At 45.1% G+C, this 18145-nt stretch overlaps 1 protein-coding gene across 4 annotated transcripts in view; it reads right to left on the bottom strand.

Annotated features, from left to right (window-relative positions):
- Window positions 1–18145, bottom strand: part of tnikb (TRAF2 and NCK interacting kinase b) — a 68504-nt gene that overhangs the window by 22413 nt on the left and 27946 nt on the right. For all 4 annotated transcript variants that reach the window (XM_082545701.1, XM_082545702.1, XM_082545699.1 and 1 more), the window contains exons 3-16: window positions 15216–15272; window positions 14988–15113; window positions 14698–14808; window positions 14172–14262; window positions 13878–14008; window positions 12247–12301; window positions 11686–11764; window positions 11348–11523; window positions 11181–11247; window positions 10281–10479; window positions 9889–10005; window positions 7839–7925; window positions 3550–3744; window positions 2102–2401 (exon numbers count right to left, since the gene is read on the bottom strand). In XM_082545701.1, the coding sequence (XP_082401827.1) occupies window positions 2102–2401; window positions 3550–3744; window positions 7839–7925; window positions 9889–10005; window positions 10281–10479; window positions 11181–11247; window positions 11348–11523; window positions 11686–11764; window positions 12247–12301; window positions 13878–14008; window positions 14172–14262; window positions 14698–14808; window positions 14988–15113; window positions 15216–15272 (1791 nt within the window). The remainder of the gene's footprint in view (window positions 1–2101; window positions 2402–3549; window positions 3745–7838; window positions 7926–9888; window positions 10006–10280; window positions 10480–11180; window positions 11248–11347; window positions 11524–11685; window positions 11765–12246; window positions 12302–13877; window positions 14009–14171; window positions 14263–14697; window positions 14809–14987; window positions 15114–15215; window positions 15273–18145) is intronic.

Below are 18145 nucleotides of genomic sequence, written 5' to 3' on the forward strand. Positions count from 1 at the left end.
TGCTATCTTTACATAATTAGATACAAATCCTGTATGAATTTGACCTGAAATGTGTTTTACAGTGCAGTAAAGTGAAGTCTGTCTCAGGGCCTTTTCTCCTGCATTAGTTAAATAAAGAGCTCACATCTGATCTCTTTCCCTCAGTTTCATATTCAGCTGCTGGTTACTGTGGCTGATGATTTCAGCTTGTAAGTCTACAGGAGAAGTTATTTGTCTTCAGGTCAGACAAAAGTGACTTTTTAAAAGAAGTTGTTTTCTGTGTGAATTCAGCTGCTTCTCATTAAATTGTAAAACACTGTAAGTCTGCTCTTCGTTCCTCTACTGTCAGCTTAACAAACTATCACGTCTGATGGTTTTGAGCTGGCTGCACACGTCACCTGCGGCCCCCGATGAGGTGCACCTCCACAGGGTCGGTTCTCTCTAAACGGCGGTCATGTGTTTTTAGAGGGGAACATTGTGATGGAAACATTTGCTCTTCTGAAGCTCGAAGGGAAATCCTGGGAGATGAGGGTAGACCTATCTGCACACAGTGTGCTTTCCATGTTCAGCGTCCGCAGGGAGAAACACCGATATAGCTGCAGCTGTCCTACATCTGTCCACCAGCTGCCACCAGGGGGCAGACCTGGAGCTCTGCCCTAAATGTGTGTCTGTCATGAGTTTAAAGTGGCCCTAATTTATGGTTTGGACAAAATCAGCAGAGTTCACACATGAAACACAGATTTTATGAGCTCGTACCTTCTGTGTAAGAGTGTAAAAGGCAAATAAAACCAATGTTACAGAACAAATAACGACTTCAACAACCTGGAATTTAACATGAAGTTAACATGAAGCCTCGAAGAGGAAATCTGATTAAGTACATGTTAGAGATAAAATCACAGCATGCAATAACAGAGCAGCTCTCAGTCTGGGTGGCTTTAAACTCTTACCCGCTTTTATCCTCTTTATTGCTCTAAATCACCAGATAAACTCAAATGACCTGTAAATATTATACAACAGCATGCACAGCATAGGTTTGAGAAGCACCAGAGTGAGAGCTGCTCTGGGTAGAGATCACCCTGCAGCACCAGCACAGTCAGTAGCCTGTAAAATGGAAAGCGATGGTTAAAGTTAAGAGTTAGAAAGAAAAGTAAGAGGGCAGGTGTTACAGCGACCAAGTGTTCTTACATACATCCCCAAAACAACAAAATATGTCATGTCAGCGATGCTGTTTGTGGAATCCAAATTTTAACTTGCATAAAAAACATTTGAAGGGTCTCTGCTGGAGTCACTGACCACCATGTAGTTGGAGCCCCGGAGCAAAACATGGGTTTACTTGTGTTTCAGTGACATACACCTCTTCAGTATTCCAGATAATTAACAGGAATAGAAGGAAAAATGAGATTTGCAGGTTCAAATTTTAGGATAAATATGCTTTTTTTTAAAGAAATACACACTAGTAAAACTCTGGGCTCATCTGGTATCAACTAATGTCCTTGTTTTGCAGCAGAACTGCTTCAGCTGTATCGTCGTCTTTTCTTTGTTAGAGAGATTTAATACTTATCTCTGCACAAAACGTTTGTGCTGAACGTGAGAATGTTAGTGCAGTAAAGGCCATCGTGGGGCAGCTCTGAGGTAGACATGCAGGTACACAGGTAAGCTGCAGGTTTGCTACAGCATAGATGTGTAGGAGCTACTCTGTAGGCTCGCTGTAGGCGTGCCATACATTTTGGCTAGGTTACCTAGGTTATTCCTTCGTCTACACCTATATATGCTGTAGATATGCCATAAGAATACATCAGTATGCTATATGTGACATCACTGTGCGCCCTGTAAATGAGTGTGTCTGCAAACAGCATGGTGTCCGTGGAAACTCAACATTTTGAGCTAAAGTGGTTGAAAGTGCAGAGGTAGCCAATCAAAGAGGAGCTTAACCAACAGATCCAAGTGGTGAGAGGAGGTGAGAAAGGGAGGAGTCCACATCATCCCAGAGTTACAGTTAGACAGTTCACCTGGTTAGAGGAGCTCTTATTAGAGATTAAAGGGAAATCATCCCAGCAGGAGGTTAATTAGGAAGCTGGACAGACGGCAAGATGAGGAAGCATCTGTTCCTCCTCCGACTAACCAAGCGGCTGGGGCTGCGGCCCCTGGAGTCAGCGCTCCTGTCGGGACTCCTGTCAGGGCTCCTCCGGGACCCCACAGGCTCAGAGTAGGCGGGCTCGGGGACGCAGGTGATGCGGATTCGAGGTGTGTGAATGTGATGTCTGGTGGGGCTGACGTGGACAGGGTAGGAGGGGGGACGGGGCCGAGGTTTGTACCCAGGGAGCTTGAGGAGCTCTTCAAAGTTGATGTCTTGCTTCTCTGTGAAGGAGTTATAGTTCTTTGGGGCGATGCGGGGGGAGTTGCTCTGAGCTCGATGCATCACCTGGAAGGCAAGGTGGGTGTTTAACGAGGAGAAGACGCACATGAGGACAGGAGGAGGACAGGAGGAGGACACTCGCTGGTTTTGGTGTCCAGAGAGTGAGATCTGTGATCTGCATTCACATTTGTTTGATGGGAGGAACGTAAGCCCTCTTTACAGAAACACTCCAAAAGGCAGAAAAACATCTCACTACGACTCAGTTTGACCTTTAACACGCTGAGCTCATCACCCTGTTAGTGACGAACACGGACGACTCAAGTCACTACACATCAAGCCTTTTTAAAATGAAACTCTTATTTTGGTAGTTTCTCCGCCTGTTTGTTGCCGCTCTGCTGTTTCACCTGGAAAATGAAAGAAATCAGAAAGTTGTCACTTTTATTTATCGCAGACTCTTCTGCAGATCAGCTCCGATGATGCCTGCAGGGTGGGAAACTCGAAGCGCGTCCTGAACAAACAGAGCGCGCTGGCCTTTGATTCACACGACTCCAGCTCAGTTAGTGCTGCTATAAATGGAAACATCTGTTTGTGTGAGTCTGAGTGGAACCACAAGCTGCTCAGTGGGTAGAGTCTTGTTCCTGCTCCCACATATAAACCAGCCTTTTGTCTTTGCAGCAGAGCTTCACCTGAGTGTATGTGTGCACATTTGGATGCTAGCAGCACCTGTTTGCACAGCAGCGTCACATCCTCAGAGCGGTAAAAGCTCTTTTCTTGAAACTTGTTGGAAGGTGTTGGTGCTTAACCACTTTTCCAATAGTCACAAAGGGAAAACAAACAATAGTCTGACTTTTAGTGCGATCGAATGTTTCTCATAACATGTGGCAAAAAACTTGTTTAAATGTAGCTGTATTCTTCATTTTGTCTTTATTTTATGCAAAGATTTGTTTGTAGTAATCGATCAAAAGCATCAAAAAATCAACAATCAGTTTCAGGCTCTGTGTGATGTCAGCGGGGACAGGGTGTCACTAATATGGCCACCTCTGCTGCGAGGGGCAGCCAATCAGAGCAAAGCCGCCTTGAAACAGCTTCTTCCACACTCATCAACATAAATGATGTTGCCGGTTAAATGACTTGTGCCCCCCCAGAAGCATGCACCGGCACTAAAATGAAAGAAAGTAAGGCTCGTCGTGTGAAACTGCGTGCCTGCAGGCTACCTCTTTGGCCCAGGTGGGCTTGTCGTTGCTGCTGGGCGCCTGATCCTTGTAGTGGTACAGCTGCTTCTTGTCCTGCGGCGGTCGCGCCGGCTCCTGCTGCTGCTGCAGCGACACCAGGTACGCCCGCTCCTGCTGCAGCTGCCTCTGCAGCCGCTCGGCCTGCCGCTGCTCCTCGATCTGCTTCCTCTTGTACTCCTGCACACAGAACAGAGAGACGTCAGCTGAGCGCAGGTCGAGCTGCAGAGATAAAAACAACAAGGATCACATTTCCTCAAACAAACAGGCTCGTGTGCTCAGCTCAACATGGCCTGTGTGCACGAGTGCAAAGAGAAACCTTTATGCTACTTTAATTATCCTGCACGTCTTGAGACCAGCTTGCATTTGATCTGCATGTAGACACCAGAGCACTGGTCCTGTGGTGTGTTTAGACCAAATGCAAAACCCACCCGCTGAGATTCTCCCACAGACTGCGAAGCCCGCTGACACTGCTGACTATCAGGATGAGAGAGAGCTGAAAAAGTGGAGCTCTTTGATTGAACTTTTAGATACATGCAGAAAGAATCGCACGACTTCCTCAGAAGCTCTTGTTAATTCCAGCTATCAGCTGTAGTTTGGAAGGAAGTAGCTCTGCCACTGGCTGTTAGGAGTAGACATTTGTGGGTGGAGAAATGATCCAAGAGCACTCCAGTGACTGCAACACAATTACAAAACATTTGATGGCTCAAAAATCTAATTGCCATGCTGGCTAACTCTGCTGCTGCCTCTGAGTAGAATAAGCGTGAGGTCCGTCTCTGCTGCTTCCATCCTGCACGTTAGGCCTGACACGTCAGACGCTGTCGAACCTTTGAGGTGCTTTTTGGTTATTTTAATGAATGATGCACCAAAACTAAGCAGCATGGAGCGACACTGCACTGGGGAGGAGTTGTTTTATGATATCACGAACACGTTTAATTTGATGTATCTTGATAACGACCTCCGAGCCACCTGAGCTCTGGGTGTCTTTGTTTGCTTTGCTGCAGGTGCTAATTAGTTCTATGAGCTCCACCTTTTTCTTACCCCCAAGTTCTTCTCACAGTCTTTGAGCTGATCTGTGACATGAAATGAAAGTAATGGCTACTAAAGGTAAAGATGCTGGGAATGACACTGGTCTGCGTAAAGGAACGTCAGTGTGTAGCAGAGCTGCAGCCACAGGAACATGCAGAGCTGCACGCCGTCTGCAGATCTTGGTTCAAGGCAAACTTTGATGGTGCTGCACAATTTTAATATTCATTTAAAGCATCAGATTATAGAACTATTACAGTCACTATCAATGTAAAATGAGCTTTTTGAAACGCATCCCGCACTTTATACTTTACTTCTTTTTTCCCCATTTGTTTCTCTATTAATTGACTGAAAGAGGAAAATTCTTAAATATAAAAAGAAATCTTAGAGAAGCGTGTGTTCTTACGTCGAGGGTCATAAGTGACGAGCTGAATGCCATCGGCTGACATTTCTCCTCACACTGTAACGTCCCTTTAGAGGTCTGGCATTTATCTGAGCCACGTGTGAAAGACTGCAGCAGACCTTTTAGGCGTGTGTGTGTGTGAGTGACTGTGTTTACGTATCTTTGTGGGGACCAAAACGTGAACGTTTACTGTGCTTGTGGGGACCAACGGCCCTTCTGGGGACAAAATCCCAATTCCTACGAGTTTGAAGACGTTTCAGAGTCACAATGTGGGTTTAGTGTCAGGGTTAGGATTAGGCGCTCATTTTGATGGTTAGGGAAGCATTGTGTCAATTAGATGTCCCCACAAAGATATGGAAACACGGTGTGTGTGTGTGTGTGTGTGTGTGTGTGTGTGTGTGTGTGTGTGTGTGTGTGACTGTTCTGATGTCACTGACTGAGGAAGACGCATCATCACAAACAGTGAAGCTGAATAAAGTCTTCCCAGCGCCGGCGGCCATCGACTGACACGCCCACTGCTGCGTGTGCTGATTGATTTGATGTTTGTTAACTTTTTCTGTGAAAAAAAGAAAAGCCCGACGCGTGAGTCATCTCGGCTTGGTTGGTATTGATCGATTATTGACTGGCCTCACCTTCGCGTCACACTTTATTTATTTGAGTAAACAATAAACAGGCAGACTTCCTGGAAACCGTGCTGCTTTGATTTTTAGGAACCAATGAGAGCCGACTCTGGAAGTGACTTCCTGCAGACCTGGACCTCGCTCTTTGCACCTGAACATGCCATCGCTCAGACAATAATCTTAGTGATTTGGTTTCGATTGGGACCTTTTAAAACTGACTTCTGAGGACAGAGTGTGTGAGTCGTGAGCTGTTATTGTAATTATAAGAATTTAAACGTTTAAAGGGACATAAATAAGTCCCCAGCTTTGGGGCGACCGTGGACCTGGTCGTTGTGTCCTTGGGCAAGACACTTTACCCTACCGCCTACTGGTGTTGGCCAGAGGGGCCGATGGCGCGATATGGCAGCCTGGCTTCTGTCAGTCTGCCCCAGGGCAGCTGTGGCTGCAACTGTAGCTGCCTCCACCAGTGTGTGAATGTGAGAGTGAATGAATAGTGGCATTGTAAAGCGCTTTGGGTGCCTTGAAAAGCGCTAAATAAATGCAATCCATTATTATTATAAAATATTCAGTGAGTATTATTTCAGTTGCTTTCTGAGAGATGAGCGTAAAGCTGGGGTCTCATAGCCTCGAACGATTATCATCTAGTCTCTCGTGTACCTGGGGAAACCTGACCAATCGTGCCTGGACATCTTACATTTTGGGGCCAGTGGTGGCTTTTACTGAACTGAAGTTTTAGGAACGCAGCCCACTCCTTTATGGGTGAATGCTCCCTGCTCAGTACGAGGTCTTCCTTTACTTTGGGGTTTAGTAGCTGCTTGTTAGGTTGAAAGGTAATCAGTCCATCTGTTTCTCCCTTGATTCAGAGCTATTATAAATCAACTGATTTATCAGTGTGTGAAACAGAAACGTGCTGTTTGAACTCCGGACAGATTCAGGAGATTATTTTTTCTGTAGTTGTTCTTCTGACTCAAAGCGCTCAGCAGGAAATAGTTGTTTCAGGAATTCTTTAAGTGCTGCAAACACTCTTTGTGGTTTAGTTGAGGAAGTTGCTTGGATAGAGGATACAAAGAAGGCAACCATGATGCCCACTCAGCAGGAGAAAAAGCCCCACACTGTTAACTGTTAATGCACATCAAACTGACTTTAGATTAGGAGGCTGTAAAGCACTGGGTGATGGTAGAGGAAGCAAACTTGGAGCTAGCATTCTTCACCAGGTATAATGTAGCATCCTTAGCGCTTATCAGACAAACGAGGCATTTCCAGGTGCTTCTGGGTGGGAAAACCTCCTAAAACTTATTGCAGAACATAACGAAGCTTAGAAATCAAGCAAACCTAAAGCTGCTCCCAAGCTAGCCTGCACATCAGCCTCCCACTGAACTCACCCGGGAGCATCAATCCCAGGCCTGGAGACCTGAGGCCCTTCCTATGTGAATGAATCATGTAGCGTTTTAACAATTAACACAAACAAATTCAAATGATCACCACTGTGTGACAACACACAGTGAAGCCTTCCCCGAGTTCCAGGTTAGCTCACCGGAGACCACGACAAGGCCAAAATGCAGCAGCCCAGGTTTGACTGCTGTGCTTTCCCCTGCTCTCTCCTTCCTGTTTAGTCGTCACGGCTGCTGCATTAAAAAATGCCCAAATAATAAATATTGTTTTTTTAAACCAACGTGACCTCTGGGTCTAAGCCAACATGCTACTGCCTGAAATCTGATTTCTTTTTCTACCTGCCAGCAGGGGGCGACTGCTCTGGTTGAAAGCAAAAAAGACTTGTGGTTCTATAAATGTCCATGAAAAAAGGACTTCAATAACAAACGAGTTATCGTGGCAGCTGCACCCATCTGTGGTTTGAATGACCAAGCTCGCTACATTTGTAGAATCCAGGGTTGGAATAGGATTAACAAATCTGCTTCTAGTTCATGCTTCTGTTCTTTCACTTCTCTTTCTCGTCTTCCCCCAACCGATCACACCAGATGTCAACACGTCTCTGAGTCTGGTTCTGTTGGAAGTCCCTTCCTGTTAACAGGGAGTTCTTCCTCCCCGCTGTCGCCAAAAAACAGTCATCTGATTGTTGAAGCTTTCACTGTAATATTTCAGATTGTGTATCTTAGAGTTTAAGGCACTTTGAGTTTTATGTGAATAAAAAATCAAAGCAGGGTACTTTGAGCCTGGCGTTAGGCTCTGCCCTTCATCAGTCTGTGTGTGTTTGTGTGTTGTGTTACCAGCAGTAGGGCCTGCTCCTGCAGGAGCTGCTGCTGCAGGATCTCCAGCTGCCTCTGCTCCTCCTCCAGCTGTCTACGGATATACTCCTAACCAATCAGCAGCCCCAGCCAGCACCACAGGCAGCCAATCAGAGAGCGACCAGGAGAAATGGAAGCGAATCGGAGCCCAGGCAACCAGTGACATCACCCGAGGAGGAAATAGAAGAAAAGGAAAAAGGAAAGAGGAGGAGGACAGCCAAAAGTAGGAGATTTGTTGAAGAGGTGTGAAAGTAGGGATTTAGTCAGGAACAGGCGAGGAGAGAAAAAAGAGGAACAGCAGGAGGCCGTAATTAGTAGAACAGAAAGACAACATGCTTATTATTAAGATGGCAGTGTTAAAGATCAGTGTGAAATCAGCTGTGCAAGAGGAAGAAATCTCTGTCTGAGAGAGCGTTAAGGAAGCGCTGCTGAGAAGTTAACTACGAGTCATTTATAAGTCTCGTGTGTTACAGTATCAGGCTGGAGGTGTGGCGACCCTGCAGCTGAAAATCAGCAACCCGAACCACAACGAGCACACGGCCCACATCTGTGTGTAAAACCTTCACGTAGCGCAGGTTTACACGTTAAAACGAGTTTTCTCTGTCTGTCAGACATGCTCCTCATCATCCGGTGAAACCTTAAAGCCTCATCATGTAGCATGTTTCCCCTCAGTCACATCACAGATTTTTCTGGACTAGAAAATGTTCTGTTGTCACATTTCACGAGTGACCGGCTCCATAAAACGATCGATACCACGTTAAAGGCTGCAGAGGGATTATATCTGCAAGCGGCTGCTTTCTGTTGCTTAAAGTTTTGGGACAAAAAGAGTAAAGAGTAATCTATAATCGCAGAATTGTTTGACATTAATTATAAACCTCTGAAATTAGAGGTTTGAGTAAATGTATTTTTAGGCTGAAGCAACATGACTGAATTTCCATTTTGGTCCAGAAACACAAAAAGCTAACTAATTAAAAGCTTCTTTGATTAAATCCAATTTAAATGCCAAATTTAAAATGCATTAAAGCCACAAACTTGAAAAACGTACAATCTGAATATTTTAAATGTGGAAAACGTCATGAACTGTAGTCACACAGTTAGACCACGACTGTTTTAAGTGATCTGTTTACCATTTTACACACATCACACGTCAAAGGTTGTAGACGGATTAAAGGAGGATTATTTGTGTTGGTGCTTAAAATATTAGCACAGCCTTTTACTGCACAATAATACATTTTTGCATAAATGTTTGAGATAAAATGAAGTTTTACAGTCATGTAGTTTTAAGCTGAGTCATGCTGACTTTTAATCTCCACTGTAGGATAAGCTCTAGAGACATTAGAAACCTTCATTTCCCATAATGCAGCTTGGAAATTTCTTTAATTCAGGTCTCATTTAAACCCTGCATGAATAATGCAGGAGTGATGCAGCACGAGAGTTCTCACAGGCTGTGAAGCAGAAGTAAAATGAGGAAAAATGCTCCTTTAGCTTTCAGCTAACTGAGTGTGTAAAGCAATAAAACACAGAGCTGAGCTCAGAGTGAGGGACGGAGCGCACAGTCATCAATGATTTGGTCGGAACACCAAACCATCTGGTTTATTATGAATGTGTTGCTACAACAGTAGAGCTAATTAATTTGTGTTTATTTAACAATTGGTTCAAATTTGCTCGTGTAACAGCTGCGAGTTGTTTCCTAAGACATTAATAATAATTCTCAAAGATTAGTGAGAGCTTATTTAAGTCTCTTATTCTCTGTAAGAAGTTTATGTTCCTGTTCCCTGTTCTAGTTGTTGTAAAGCTCATTTATTTATGATTAATGTACAAATTAACTACCATAAATTCTTTCTACAGCGCCCCCTGGTGTCTGGAGGCCAGCATCTACAATATGTGAAATTCTCCTTTTACATCATCTCTGTAGCGTCTTCTCTGATTTGACATTTCCATGTTTCAGTCGCTCATCAGAGTAACTGACAGGAGATGTGCTGAGAAGCCACACCCCCCCCGTATGACACCTGTCAGTCAGGTGTTTCCGTACCTGCTCTCTCTCGGCGTGCCTCCTCTCCTCCTCGCGGCGGAGCTGCTCCATCTCTTCATACCTCCTCCTCTGCTCTCGCTCCTGTTGCTTCCTCAGCTCTCGCTCGCGACGCTGTTGCTGTAGGTGGAAACCGTTTTACACAACAACACCTCAGCTGTCTGCATGTCCGTGTGTGTCTGTGTGTGCGCGTCAGGCATGTTTTCCTGGCATTTGGATGAGCTGAGGTGCTAACAAACAGGTGTGATGTGTTTCACATGCAGGAAAAGTGACTTTATAATCATTCTGATCTGTTTCTCACAGATTCAAACAGCCGAAGGACAAATCGACTTCCTGTGTGTAACGTAACAATCTATCGTTGTCATTATTATTATTATCTGCGGTCTTAAATCTACCTCCTCCAGCCGTCGCCGCTGCTCTTTCTGCTCTTCTATACGTTTTTGTCTCTCGGCCAGTAGCTGGCGCTTGTGCTCCTCGTTCTGCTGCTGCTCCAGCTGCTGACGCCGGATCAGCTCCGACCGCTCCTTATTGGCCAGCTGCAGACGCAGGAAGTCTCGCCTCAGCGTGGACTCGCCCGGAATATTGATGATGGAGCTGGAACAGGATTAAGACTTGTTTGAGTTTTAGCGTATCTGCAAACCTATGGATGAGCAGCAGTAATAATGGGAGCATATAGCAGGTCTTTGCTAAATAAAAGAGAAGTTTAGCCACCATAATGTTTTTGTTTGTGAACTCTCTTTCTGAACACCCATCATGTTTTTTGGAGCTAAGAGTGAGCATCGTCAGATGACAGGGTGGAGTTACAGAACGTGAACTGCCTGCATTCGTAAACTGTTAAAGTGTCACATCTGTAAGTAAGTCCATGGTTGTTATATGAAGCGGTAAATTCTGAGACTGCAAGTGAAGCTACAGCTGAAGTTCCAAGAAGCTGCAGTTCCTGTAGTGGCCACTTGAGGCTGGTGTCAGCGTTGAGTCAGCTGAAAGGATGTTTAATAGACAGCTGTAGCATAGAGCAGCCAGACCTCTAACTTTAAGCCCTAAATAAATTTAAACACGTGAGTTATTTTGTTTTAAACACTTGTGAAGGTGGAAGGTATCTACAAAGACCAAAACATTGTGTTTTAACAGGCTGTAAACCGTTCATTTCTGTTGCAAAGCTGTGGGAGTCGATGGGGAGTGTCTCACTGTCGCTGCCACTCCGGCAACTGGATTTGTGGTGCTTCAGTTTTGGATTCTAGATTTCTGCCTGTTAACACCAGCAGCTACAGTGGAGGCTACGGCATGAGTAAACATACCTGGGCTCTCCTATGTCCCTCTCTTCATCCTCTTCCTCACTCCCACTGTACTCGTACTCCGTCTCATCTGAGGGGAAAACAAACAGAGATTTCAGGTCAGTGTTTACATCTGTTGACAGCGGAGGCTTCAGGCAGCTGTGAGCTGAGGTGAGTTAGTGCCTGCTCACCTCGCTCGCCCCTCCTCTTCTTGGTGCGGTCGATGTGGTCCTTCAGCTGGATGCGGACCTGCCGCTCGTTGGGGAGGTCTCTGATGAAGGGGTGCTTGAGGAGCTGCTCGGTGCTCGGCCTCTGGCTGTGACTCTTCACCAGGCAGCTCTCTATGAACGACTGGAACTTCTTCGACCTGACCGCGAGCACACACACCAGTTAATCGCTGATAGCTCTCTCTCTTAAAACAGCAGCTTCATTAAAGGGAGAGCTGCAGCTTTACCCTCTTACAGGCCACTGTCACATCGTGTTTGTGTAGAGATGTCTGACAGCATGTGTGTGCGTTTAAGTGACTCACCACTTCTTTGATTTGAGTCTCGGGGCAGGATTTCTGGGGATGAGGAAGAGCGCCCTCATTGGATGCATGTCACACAGAGCTGAGGAGGCAAAAGGAAGGAAAGGAGAGAGAGGAAAGGAAAGAAAGCAAAAAGATAGGAATTAAAAAAATTAAAAAGGAAAAATGGGAGAGAGGAGATGAGATTAGGAAAGGTGCCAAAATGTGGATAAAGGAAAGGAGAGGAGATGAGAGAAAGGAAATGATGCAAAGGTGGAGCAAGAGCAGGAAATAAGACAAAAGGGAAGGACAAGAGACAAGAAATGATGAGACATGAAATGGGAGAAGAAGACAGGAGAATAGGAAAGGAAAGGAGAGCAAAGGAAAGGAAAGGAAAGGAAGGGAGAGGAAAGGAAAGGAAGTATTTAAAGTTGCAGGATAAAAGAAGGGGAGGGAAGGAGACAGGAAGAAGAAGAAGAGGTGCAAAGCAGAAAGAGAAAAAAGAAAAAGACATCGATTTAGTCGTTTAGCTCGCAGACAAACTGTGCTGTGAGTGTCAGCTGATAACGGTGTAATCACACTTACGTGGCGCTCCCTCTGCCATCTCTATGGCTGTGATACCGAGCGACCACAGATCACTCTGCAGAGAGAGAAACACGAAACGTTCACATCCTCCCAACGTGTTACCGACTCAACACTTTCAGGAGATCGGCGCGCCAATCGGTGTACTTGTTAAGCGATAAAAATACAGTCAGCTCCCCATCTGTGCCTGTGCTGGAGATGCCCGTCTTTAACATTTCAACCATATTATTATTATTATGTTTCTGTTTTTAGGTGCAGATCTGAGCTGTTCGTGCTGTCAGACGGACTCAGGCTTTCTCGTCACGTAAAGCCCCGGAGGGTTGGAGTTAATGGTGTAGGCGCACATCCTCCACCAGCTCGCCACAGGGGTTCGTCCTGTCCCCATAACAGCGCGCTCCTCTTACAGTAACCGCTGCAGACCCACTGATTTCAGCTCTCTGAAGGAACGATACTCGTTTCTGTTGGTGCGCTCGGGTAGCAATAATCAGAGATTACACAACTCCAAAAAACAACAGATATGATGTGAGAGGGATTGTTTTTAAAGGTCAGTGCGCGCTGTTTGTTCACAGCTACAAGCAGTTTGACTCGGACGAGAAATTGAACTACAGGAGGGCAATTTAATAAAAAAGAAAAGCAGGAAAAACTTTACCTTTTCCTTCGTGTTAAAGTGTACTTATTTAGGTTTGTTTGACCAGTGTGGAAAATCACGCGTGCACTGTTAAACTGGATCTGTACTCGTGAGATCTTATCCCAGCTTATTAAGTGCAGATTTAAATGCTCCTTCAGTTCAGATCAAAGAAACACGGAGACGTCACTGAGCTCCAACAGCCTGATCAGATCAGCTGTTACGCTAATGTTTAGCATCCAGGCAAAAACACGATTTATGAAGCGTAGCTGAGCTGGAAATCCGCCCATAAACTGTACAGCACTGCTGTAACTTTGTAATTAAAACAAGACGCAAAACTAAATATGAGCAATTTGAAGGGATACATACAGACACATTAGCACAGAGATGGAGGATGAGAGCTGTTATAGGAAAACCTCAGAGACAAATGCTGTCCTATGGCAGGATGAAGACAGCGAAAATCGACCAACACGAGAGAGCGTCTCAGGTCATCCCATACGACTCCTGCTCAAGCTTTAAGCTGGTGCTAACATGAAGCTGGGGAGGCTGAGAATGACTGGTTCATTTTGTTTGCTCGGGGCCCAACAGAGGAGACACTTTTAGCAGGAAAAACAAGCTCTATAAATCATCACTTATCTTATATGATCCTGTGCTAATGACTTCACCCGAGTCTCCTTTCGTTTATCAGGTAAACTGGCGTCTGTGCAACACCAGCTGTGCTGTTTAACCTCACAGAATCAATATGAACTAAACCCTAATCCATTACCAACGATAGGATCAATACAAAACCAGCACGACTGTGTGAAATGGCTCCACACGTCACTAATACAAGCGCCCGTGGACGATGTTCTCGGGTTCCACAAACCGAGGGCTGAACGATCTTCTGTTTTCAGGAAACTCAGTGGTGTTTAGTGCAGCATAGGTTACCATGACGATGTATCCTAGTACAAAGTTAAGCCTAAAGTTAGCTCACCGAGTCCTGAGGCGACTGTTAGTTAGAATAAATTACCTTGAAGTCATACGTGGCATCAGGATTCTCGTCACAGGCGATGACCTCCGGGGCCATCCAGTACGGGGTCCCAATAAACGTGTTCCTCCGTCCCACCGTACGGTCCAGCTGAGCACTCACACCAAAGTCCACTGCACACAAAACACTGTTCATAGCGCTGCGGTGCAGTGCCGAGCTGTACATGTTATGTTTTTGACAGCACGCATCCAGAGCGGCCCCTCAGGAGCCTTCTAACTATAACACAAGTCACCATAATTAGGATGAAACTTAGAATAAATGCTGCTGCTTCCTCACCGAGTTTGACCTCCGCGTTCTCCGTCAGCAGCACGTTCTGGCCTTTGATATCTCTGTGGATGACCTTGTGCTGGTGGAGGTGGGTCAGACCCTGGAGACAAGGGGAAACAAGTGGCAAAGGTCGCCTTACGATCCAAAACAGAACAGCAGGAGGCAGAGGAGAGGCTCGCTAATCCGTGAGCTTCATCGCTTCATTATTTCAGTTCAGCTCTTTGAGGCCAAAATATGCAGATACACAAAACCAGGTGTACATGTTAGATTTGTATTGTTGATTGTCATTTATAATTAACCAATCTGCATTTTTCCTTACAAATCTGTCATTTATATTTATATAAATGTTATAAATTTGATTTCATTTATTTTAGATGCATTTACAAATTTCCTTTCTTGTCAGTTTTGTCCACACACATGTGGCAGACTTTTTCTTTTTTGCAAAGACTCTGACGGTGTTCCTCTGGGAAACAACTGGGTGTTTCTTCTTTGTGGGAAAACATGTAAACATAGGCGACAGCGTTTTGGTTCTTACCCTGAGGATCTCTCTGCAGATGTAGGCGATCCACTCCTCCTTCAGGGAGTTCCCTTTGGTGTTTTTGATCAGATCTGTCACCGAGCCGGCCCCGCAGAACTCCATCACCAGCTGCACAAACATACGTGCAGTTTTTGGGTTTATTATTAACTGTTCACTTCACTGCAAACCTCTATCAGTCATCTCATCCTTTGATCTCTATATACAGGACGTGTTGTCGTTGTGGGTCAGGGGAGCTTTCAGTCAGACTGATTTAAGCTCAGCTAACAAAACGTGTTCGTGTGACTAACCCAGAGCTGGTCGTCCACTCCTGGAGGATTTTTCTTGATGAAGGCTCCATAATAGGTTGCTATGTTCCTGTGGTGGCTGTACTTCTTCAGCATGTTGATCTCGGCTTTAATCTCCTCCTCCTCATCCTAAAGCACACAAACGCAGAGACAGATGCAGCACAATGCCAATAACACACACGGTCCCAGTATAACAGAAAGGCTGGATTAAAGACGGTGTGTGTCACTCACGCCTGTGACATCCATGACCTTGATGGCAGCGAGCTGGCCAGTTTTGACATGGCGACCCTGAAGAACACAGGTGGAGAGGCGATCAAAGACATGAGTCACGGATTTGGATCTAGGACACATTTACTCAACATTTCCGTCCCTTAATCTCTTAAGAACAGAGCAAACCCAGTTTGCTTCCTCTAATTCCTTGTTTTGGAGCGATTTCTGATGGGAATCCAGATGAGCAGGCCTTAGCCCTCTGCAGAGCAGGTTTCTGGGGACATATTTATGTTTTGCACTGTCCATCTGTCCAGAATTTGTGGACAAACAAAAGTGTACAATATACAGTCAGAGACTCTTTTGCAAATATGGTCTCAGTAAAGGTTGACATATTATGGATCCAAGTTCCAAATACTGTTCGAAAATACAGCAACAGCCCTTATTCTCAGTATATTCAGCTGGAAAAAAACACCTTTACCATGAAACTTCAAAGAAAGAATGATGATGATGATGATACAGAATCCATCTAACCCAATGTCAACTCCTTCAATAGGCTTCCTCAACGACTAAAATAGAAGCCGGTAGATCCAGATGGAAGACGTTTGATTTTTAACATGTCTTTAATGTATGAAAGTGTGCATGTAAACCCAAACTGTGGTCCTGTGTGCATGCTAACTGGACTGTAAGGAGCCCGGCTGAGATTGGAGAGGAAACTATACAGCTGACAGAGAACCAGCGTTCGAAACCTGACAAGCTGTTTTTGTGGCTGCTTGAGACTTGGGGAAGTCGATGTCTCATTGCCATATGAAGCATCATATTATGCCTCATTATTATGGGGTCTCCTACTAACCTGCTACGCCAATCGGCATGTTGAAGTGTCCTCGGGCGAGATACTGAACCCTGGGCTGCTCCCAGTGCATTCACAGTTATGTGAATGTGTGCATAAATGTTGGGTACAGAGAAAATGAACGCATGTATGTGATTGGGTGAATGAAGCTTTTAGTAAAAATGAATTAATTAGAGTAGAAAAGCACCGGAAGTGCTGCACACCTGTATTTCTTCTGATGGCCAGCAGGGGGCAAAAACAAGTCTGACTGTAGAGAACTCTGTGAGAGGAAAGGTTTGGTTCGCTCTTAGTGAACACTTTCCTGATCTATTCACAGTCTCAGTTGCTCGTTTCAAGGTTTTGTAAATACAATATTATATTTATTAAATATTAACACTCAACAGAGTCTAAAAGGATAACTGCCACATGAGTGTGCAGCATCCCTCTTTGGTTTGTCTAGCCGATGACTTCACACTAACTATGATTGCATTCTTTCCTTTTACATACTTTTTGCCACATGTCTTACTACGTGATCCCGTCTGACAACACACTGTTCTGATCACAAGAGATCGTGTGCCCACGAGAGATGTGTCTGTCTGCAGCTTCCTCCAGCGATAAAAGCACGCCGCTTGCTTGTTTATCGTCGCTGTTACACTTCACAGACGTGTGCAGCCAGATAATCGTCACAGAAGTGAAAAATGAATCACCAGAAAGTACCCTTCACATGTAGCAGAACACTGTGCTTTGCAAACACCTGAGAGCTCCTCTGCTTTTGAATTCAAGTGGGATGCTTTTACATATTCATGCTGTACTATTTATTCATTTTAAGCTCATTAATTCACCTTTAAGTTTGGCCTGGTCTAGAGTTCAGCCACGTGTAGCTTGTCAGGTAGATGAAAACGACAAAGAGCCAAACAGAAGTAAGAATCGATACTTTACGTTACATTGAGCATCGAGCAGCAGCTCTCTGGGAACAAAATTCCTTATTGGTGTTATAGATTAGATTAGTTCGCCTTGTAATCGGAAGGTTGCCGGTTCGAGCCTCGGCTCCGACAGTCTCGGTCGTTGTGTCCTTGGGCAAGACACTTCACCCGTTGCCTACTGGTGGTGGTCGGAGGGCCCGGTGGCGCCAGTGTCCGGCAGCCTTGCCTCGGTGGCTGTGGCTACAATGTAGCTGCCATCACCAGTGTGTGAATGTGTGGATGACTGGATGTGTAAAGCGCTATACAAATACAGGCCATTTAGTTCATTTACCAGAATAGCTGATAGGCTGCTGGAACGATAACAGTAACTCAAACAGCTACTTGTAACAAACAAGGAATACAGACGTGCACAACACAACATGTTGAACCTTGAAACTGATGTTCCACAGCAGCAGAAGAACACAACAAGTGTCCTTCCTGTTAGCTAAGAGGACGAAACTGAGGCTACAATTCACAGGTTCACCAAAACTGGACAGCAGAGGATTGCAAAACGTCGTCTTGTCTGTGTTTACTTCTCCTGCAACATTCCGATGCTAGGGCCAGACTTTGGGGAAAACAGCAGTTCAGGCTGCGGGTGGTGTAATGGTGTAGTACCAGCTGAGCGTCATTTAAACACCAACCTATCTGAGTATTGCTGCTGACCATGTCCATTTCTTTATAACCAGCGTACCCAACTTTATGTTGTGCAACATAACACAACATGTCGCACAGTTTAAGTCACCTCAGTGAGTTCACTGTACTCACATGACCTCAGCAGTCACCACATCTTAATCCAGCAGAGCACCAGATTTACATTATGGATGCTATCATGTCAAGTCTGGCTGTACCTAACAAAGTGCAAACAACTGTCCCATTAATAAAATAATTCATTCATGGTCAGCGCCCCTCGCCAAGGACTCGCTGATATTTATACTCCCAGACGCTGCAGATATAACGCAGAATAACCATGCGTTCAACTCTGCATTTAAAATATAAACTATAACAGGAAACTGTTCAACTCATGGCTTCAATCTCCGGTTTGTCTTTCCAAAGGTAAAGGCCCCGCGCTCACTGCAGGGCACATCGCCGCAGCCTGTTAGCTCCCATTTTTTCAGCACTGTGACGACTTTGAGTTTAAATAATTTACAGTGAAGCTGAACTAA

This window comes from Aulonocara stuartgranti (genome assembly GCF_965226115.1).
Source record: "Aulonocara stuartgranti genome assembly, chromosome: 9".
NCBI lineage: Eukaryota > Metazoa > Chordata > Actinopteri > Cichliformes > Cichlidae > Aulonocara > Aulonocara stuartgranti.